This window comes from Lacerta agilis, chromosome 4 (assembly GCF_009819535.1).
Source record: "Lacerta agilis isolate rLacAgi1 chromosome 4, rLacAgi1.pri, whole genome shotgun sequence".
Lineage (NCBI taxonomy): Eukaryota > Metazoa > Chordata > Lepidosauria > Squamata > Lacertidae > Lacerta > Lacerta agilis.
The window spans coordinates 5,716,138-5,723,783 of NC_046315.1; the positions used below are offsets into that span (position 1 = coordinate 5,716,138).

The window sequence follows — 7,646 nt, forward strand, 5'->3', positions numbered from 1 at the left end:
GTGTGTTTATTTGTTCCTTTTTAAATGGAAAAAAAAATACAGAAAGAAATAAGAAACAAGATTGAGCGAGATCCCAGAAGGAAAAGCATTGTGCAGCGTCAATGCAAATGAGGACAGCATAAATACAGGTGAAACGAGTAAAATTAGAATATCGTGGAAAGGTTCATTTCTTTCAGTAATTCAACTTAAAAGGTGAAACTAATATATGAGATAGACTCATGACATGCAAAGCGAGATACGTCAAGCCTTTATTATAATTGTGATGATTATGGCGTACAGCTGGTGAGAACCCCAAATTTACAATTTCAACTTTGGGGTTCTCATCAGCTGTACGCCATAATCATCACAATTATAACAAGCAAATGCTTGACATATCTCGCTTTGCATGTCATGAGTCTATCTCATATATTAAACTCCAGTAGCTAATGAAAACAATTGCTTACATAAACGGACTTTTCCACGATATTCTAATTTTTCGAGTTTCACCTATATTGTCGTGGTTAAAACAAATCCTTCTACTTATTTGGGAAAAGAAAAGACCATGGTAGCTGAAGGAGCACACATTTGGATCAAGCGAAATGGTCGATCCCCTTGCCGCCTACATGGTAAGAATAATTTTTTGAAATGCCTTATGTACTCTCTCCTTCCGCATAGCCTCTCCGCGCGCGTTCTTTGCAAAGATAGCCAAAGCCTGCGTGCGTTTCACACGGGCAAACCTTCCCACGGTTCTGCGCTCTGAATGTCGCAGGATTGCGCGAACGGGGGGAGGGATGCTGTGTGGTGGGATCTCTCTCTGGGATGCTGAGAGATGCTCAGCGGGCGTGGCTAAAGGAGGGGCGGTGCTTAGGAGGAGGAGGAAATCCTGATCTAGCCCTCCGCGCCCTATCCAGGGAGCGGATCCTGCGCACCGATTCTCTCCCCGCGCCGCCGCTTGTATCCCTTTCACCTGCGTTGCTGGGAAGCCTTTGCACGGTGAGTGATGCAGGAAGGACGTTGCAGCAAAATTCCAGGGAGAGAAAACCCATAATCACCCCCCCAAAAAAAAATAGAAGGGGAAGATCCATGAAAGGATGGTGGGGGGGGGCAGTGTGATGCATTTAAAGGGGTAAAATATAAACTAGGGAATATATCTCTTTTATTGGGGTGGGGTTGGGGAATATAACCCCCCCCCCCTCTAGATGGAAGCGTCTCCCGCAGCCCCATTTATTTTGCAGAAGTTTGCCCAGGGAGGAAGACCGATCTCAATCCCCTGGAAAAGACTTCCTCGCATCAGGATTTTTTTGGGGGGGAGGGAAGGATGAGTGCTGGAAATCCATTGAGAGTCAAGGGAAGTGTATTGTTTTTGTCCCGTCCCCCCATTCCCCCCCCCCCGTTTCCTGCAAAAAAAAGAGAGAGGATGTGATGCAATCTCAGGTGTACCGGTTAGGAACGTTGCAATATTTGCAATGCATTTTTTTTTTAAAGGAAAAAGGCATTCCTCTCGCCACTTTTCGGAGAAAGGGGCTTAATTCAGAGAAAGCGCTTGAGGATTTCAGCAACCGAGTTCCTGTTTTCAAAACGTTTCTGCCGGTGACGGGAAGGGGGGGGGGCGGAACCCAGTTCTTTAAACAGAAGAGGCGGCTTCTGCCTAGAGGCAAAGCGGTAGACATTTATGACAAGGATAATAACAGCTGGTGAGCTTGCAACTTGGATAAAGCATTGTCCAAACTTGCTGTTTGTCTCCTGGGGGAAATCTTGCAAGGGTTTGATTCCTGGAAACGTTCCTTACCGTGAAAATAATGATCAAGGATGCCATTTTAACTGGGGAAGTTAGGAGTGCCATATGTCAAACTTCAGACTTTGTCTAAAGAAAGCTCGACAACTTTCAAGTTTTTCTGGTTTTTATTTTGAAATATGGCAACCCAGTAGAAAAAGAAAATTTAAAAGTAATTGCCCAATACCAAGGTACAGATCCATGGGGTCACGAAGAGTCGGGCACGACTGAACGACTGAACAACAACAAGGTACTGATCCTGCCCCAACAAACATACACACAAAAGCTGTTAATTTTTAAGGTAAAGGTAAAGCTGGACCATAAAGAAGACTGGTGCTGGACCATAAAGAATTGATGCTTTTGAATTATGGTGCTGGAGGAGACTCTTGAGAGTCCCATGGACTGCAAAAAGATCAAACTTATCCATCCTTAAAGAAATCAGCCCTGAGTGCTCACTGGAAGGGCAGATCCTGAAGTTGAGACTCCAGTACTTTGGCCACCTCATGAGAAGAGAAAACTCCCTGGAAAAGACCCTGATGTTAGGAAAGATGGAGGGCACTAGGAGAAGGGGACAACAGAGGATGAAATGGTTGGACAGTGTTCTCGAAGCGACTGGCATGAGTGGAGGATAGGGGTGCCTGGCGTGCTCTGGTCCATGGGGTCACAAAGAGTCGGACACGACTGAATGACTGAACAACAAAGGGACCCCCAGGAGCAGCTTAGTCATGCTGGCCACATGACCCGGAAGCTGTACGCCGGCTCCCTTGGCCAGTAAAGTGAGATGAGCATCGCAACCCCAGAGTCGGACACGACTGGACCTAATGGTCAGGGGTCCCTTTAAAGGGTAAAGGTACCCCTGACCATTAGGTCCAGTTGCGGACGACTCTGGGGTTGCGGCGCTCATCTCACTTAACTGGCCAAGGGAGCCGGCGTACAGCTTCCGGTCATGTGGCCAGCATGACTAAGCCGCTACTGGCGAACCAGAGCAGTGCACGGAAACACCATTTACCTTCCCGCTGGAGCGGTACCTGTTTATCTACTTGCACTTCGTGCTTTCGAACTGCTAGGTGGGCAGGAGCAGGGACCGAGCAACGGGAGCTCACTCCGTCATGGGGATTCGAACTGTCGACTTTCTGATCAGCAAGCCCTAGGCTCTGTGGTTTAACCCACAGCGCCACCGTTAATTTTTAAGAGACACAGCTAATTCTGTTCAGGATTTATTCTCCCCACCCCAAGGACTATACTGTACTGTGAGCCCAGTGTAAATATTCTGAGATTCTGTGGGGGGGGGTCAGGGTGAGGGTTTAAAGAGTGAAACATTGCTGGTTGAATGGCCCCCTGTCAGGAATTCTTTAGCTGTGATTCCTGCTGCTGCCAGTCCGTGTTGACAGTATTGAGCTTAGGTGGAGCAATAGTCTGAGACTCTATAAGGCAGCTTCTTATGCATGTAAGGCTTGTGGTTTGCCTAAAGAGGGCTTCTTGTAGATCACTTGCACCTTAAGTGGTTTCGGACGATAACTAACCTACTGCTCACCTTTGACGAGCAGGTATCTTTTCCAGGTGACCAAGCTTTGAAGCTTTTGTAAACTGAAGGGATGACCACCAGGTGTGAGGCACACCACTGCCTGCAGATAAGCCACAGCTTGACCACAGGGCGTGAGGCACACCTCCGCCCACAGGCGAGCCAAGGCTGTCTGAACGCCATGTCCTTTATCTAACCTCTTGCTCTCTCAGTGGTCTGCCGTGCCATGTCTGTGACCTTTGCCTCCCTTTGCAGAGGCATGGCTCACTTTCCACTTGGTAGGAACATGAAGTGGTGGAGCAGGTCTCGCAAATACAGTGGTGCCTCGCAAGACGAAATTAATTCGTTCCGCAAGAATTTTCGTCTTGCGGAAATTTCGTCTTGCGAGGCACCGTTTCCCATAGGAACGCATTAAAATTTAATTAATGCGTTCCTATGGGGGGGAAGTCCGGGGGCCCCTTCCGACCGGCACCGGAGCCGCGCCGCGCCGCGTTTTAAGGCTGCAGCGAGTGAACAGCAGCGCTGCTGTTTGCTTGCTGCAGCCTTAAAACGCGGCGCGGCGCGGCTCCGGTGCCGGTCGAGAGGGGCGCCGTCCAATCGCGCCCGCCCACCCAAGATGGCAGGCGCGATCCGATGGCGCCCCTCCCGACCTAAGGCTGCAGCAAGCAAACAGCAGCGCTGCTGTTTGCTCACTGCAGCTTTAAAACGCGCCGCGCCGCGGTCCAGTGCCGGCTTACAGTGGTACCTCGCCAGACGAATTCGTCTTGCGAAAAACAGCCATAGACGAATTCGTCTCGCGAGTCAACTAAGAACTCGCAAAACCCTTTCGTTTTGCGAGTTTTTCGTTGTGCGAGGCATTCGTCTTGCGGGGTACCACTGTATCTGAGGAAACATATGTATCAGCTCATGATGTAAACTGTACTAAAGGTCAGGCTGTTCGGGCCAGAGGTGTGAAATATCTCCAGTTCTGAGTCCCGGAGGCAAAATGTCCCTTACAGGGTGCAAATCCAGGATCTGTATACTTATGGAAATCAAGGAAAACAATGGATTTTGGGTGGGACTTAGCTTTTAGTTCCCCCTGGTGAGGAACATGGGCTGGTGGTATGAGGATCTCGGCACCTGGGCAGTTTTATAAAGGGAGATAGGACCTTTCAGGTGATGCAACAAACTAACTGGATTCTTCATCTCCCTATTTTCCTCCTCCCACCTCCCCAAATATTTCTGCATGCCCAGAAAACATGGCCGAGGCTCAGGCTGGCTCTGGGAAAGTGGCTCTTTTCAGCCAGAAAAAAGAAGGGGGTCTCACCTACCGCATCCCGGCGCTGATTTACCTGCCCTCCGAGTCCACCTTCCTGGCGTTTGCAGAAGAGCGCTCATCCCCCCGGGACGAAGATGCTAAGTTCCTGGTGATGAGGCGAGGGCGGAAGGAAGGAACGTCCGTCCAGGTAACACCAGGAGCAGAAAGCATAACGGTGCTATTCTGCAGTGCACATTTCTTTACTTTCTTACTATATACATGAAATGTAAGGCTGTCGTCACGCAGCATTTCATGGGTCTGCCAATATGCGGCCACACCAACTCCAGCGTGACAGCAGGGTGGCAGGCAGCTCAGGTAAGCTGTTTAATGAAGGCGGGGAGATGCTCTGCGTACTATGTGTAATGGGGGGAAATGCTCTCTGAAGCCATACACCCCCCCCAATACATTTATTTGGTTTTTCAGATGAAAACTTTACAGTCACATATCGAATATCCAACATAAAAACAAGATTCCAAGGAATCTCCTGGACTTCCACCCTCCCCTTTGTGGGTCCCATTTTTAATCATTTCCTCCTGCATCTTTTATAATACAGTCATACCTCGTGTTGCGTTCGCTGCGGGTTGCGAACGGCACGGGTTACGAACGCGCCGAACCTGGAAGTACCGGAATGGGTTACTTCCGGGTTCGGCGGGTCACGCATGCGCAGATGCATCATGACATCATGCGCAGACGTGCTGAATCACGACCCGCACATGTGCAGAAGCGGGGTGTGGGTTGTGGACTGCTCAGGATGCGAACGGGGCACCAGAACGGATCCTGTTCGCATCTGGAGGTACCACTGTAATCCAAATCTTTTCCATCTCCGTTGTGTCCAAAATTCACCATTAAACTACAAGTGTTATTCCAATCCTACTAACGATTTTAACTGTTTACACTGGTCTTTAAGATAACTTACAAATTTCCCCCCTTCTTATTAAAATTTTGGTCTTTCTGATTTCTGATTCTTCCGGTTATTTTAGCCATTTTGGCATAAATACATCAACTTGATCTGCCATTCTTCTCTGGGTAGAGATTTTATCTTCTTTCCATCTCTGGGCCAATAACATCCACATACATATATAGTCTTTTCTGCTCCCTTGGGATTTCGGCACCCAGAATTCCTAAAAGGAAGGGTTCGGGTTTTTTTTTAAGAGAACATTTTTTTTCAGCTCATTATATATCATTTCCCAGAATTCTTTTACAGGGATCCAAACATTTTAATCCACCAATTTACATGTTGTGATCCGCCCTGAGATCTGCGGACGAGGGAAGGTACGCAGATTTAATTACCGTAATGGCGACAATTCCAGGTCGGATGTGAAGTGTGCAGAGACGTTACCCCGAGAGCAGACCCTTTTGTCCCTTCTCTGTTTCTCTCCAGAGCCAGTGAGAGAGCCAGTGTGGTGTAGTGGTTAAGAGCAGTAGACTCGTAATCTGGTGAACCGGGTTCGCTTCCCCGCTCCTCCGCATGCAACTGCTGGGTGGCCTTGGTCTAGTCACACTTCTCTGAAGTCTCTCAGCCCCACTCACCTCACAGAGTGTTTGTTGTGGGGGAGGAAGGGAAAGGAGAAGGTTAGCCACTTTGAGACTCCTTCGGGTAGTGATAAAGTGGGATATCAAATCCAAACTCTTCTTCTTCTTCTTCTCCAGTGGGGTCCCCAGGAGTCCCTGCCGATGGCCACTCTCCCCAAATACCGCACCATGAACCCCTGTCCTGTGCATGAGGAGAAGAGTGGAACCACTTTCCTGTTCTTCATCTGCGTTCTGGACCACGTCACGGCCTGGCGGCAGATTGTGACGGGGAGGAACGCCACCAAGCTCTGCTACATCTCCAGCCAAGATGGAGGCCGCACCTGGAGCCAGGTGGTGGATTTAACCAGGCAGATGTTTGGAGGCGACCAGAAGAACTGGGCCACCTTTGCCGTCGGGCCAGGCCACGGCGTGCAGCTCAGCTCCGGGCGCCTGGTGGTCCCGGCGTACGTATACCGCACCCGCAAATGTTGCTTTTGCTTCTGCCCGCTCTGCTGCACGGCTCCCCATTGCTTCGCTTTGCTCAGCGACGACGGGGGGCGCAGCTGGGCACGGGGCCGGCTCCTCAAGGACTTGCGAGCCACCGAGTGCCAGGTGGCTGAGGTCAACCGCCAGGACGGAAGCCGCTTGTTGTACATCAACGCCCGGCATTCGGGTTGGAGCCACTGCCGCGCCGAGGCCTTCAGCGCCGATAACGGAGGCCATTTCCAGGAGCCCTTTCTTTGCAAGCAGCTGCGTGAACCGCCGCACGGGTGCCAGGGCAGTGTGGTGAGTTTCGCCCCGGTGCTGAAACCCTCGGATCTGGGCCTAGAGGAAGGCGCAGGCGAATTGGCGAGCCTGCTGGGCATCGATCCCTCCTCGGCCCTTCTCAAGAGGAGCACCAAATCATGGCTGGTCTTCTCCCACCCCATAAACAGCCGCAAGCGTTTGGATCTGGGCATCTACCTGAACCCCTCTCCGCTGGAGAAGGGGTGCTGGACATCCCCCTGGGTGCTGAACAAAGGGCCCAGTGGGTATTCAGACCTGGCCGTGTACGAGGAGGAGGAGGGCAAATCGGTGATGTTCGGGTGCCTGTTTGAATGCGGGGTAGCGACGGCATGCGAAGAAATTGCCTTTCAGCTTTTCAGTGACGTTGAGCTTCTGAAGAACCTAAGGCCTGGGAATCATAGACCACAAGGGCCATTCAGTCCAACTCCCTGCCAAGAGTGGCTGGGGAAACCCAGCTAGATGGGCAAGGTAAAAATAAATTATCATCATCGTCATCGGATTGTAGAATTGGAAGGGACCATGAGGGTCGTCTCATCCAACCCCTTGCGACGCAGGAATCTTTCACCCAACTTGGGGCTCGAACCCACGTCCCTAAGATTAAGAGTCTCCTGCTCCACCAACCTCTGTTGCTGTCTCAGACCCGCCTCTAGAACAGTAGCAACCTTTGGTAAGGTCTCCTAGGCAAAGATTGCCGGCTCTGAATTGCAACAGGTTTCCCTGGGTCTCTGGTGGAGCCCTGCCCCATCATGGACGTGTAAAGTAGAGATATACAGAAA

General features: G+C 50.6%; 1 protein-coding gene across 1 annotated transcript; it reads left to right on the forward strand.

The window, feature by feature from the left end:
* Positions 1 to 883: 883 nt before the first annotated feature.
* Positions 884 to 7,290, forward strand: LOC117045038 (sialidase-3-like; the record flags this gene model as incomplete). The annotated part of the gene is made up of 3 exons (XM_033145826.1): positions 884 to 972; positions 4,509 to 4,720; positions 6,223 to 7,290. Coding segments are annotated over exons 2-3 (1,275 nt in total), but the record flags the coding sequence as incomplete, so codon positions are not given.
* Between the last annotated feature and the right edge of the window lie 356 nt (positions 7,291 to 7,646).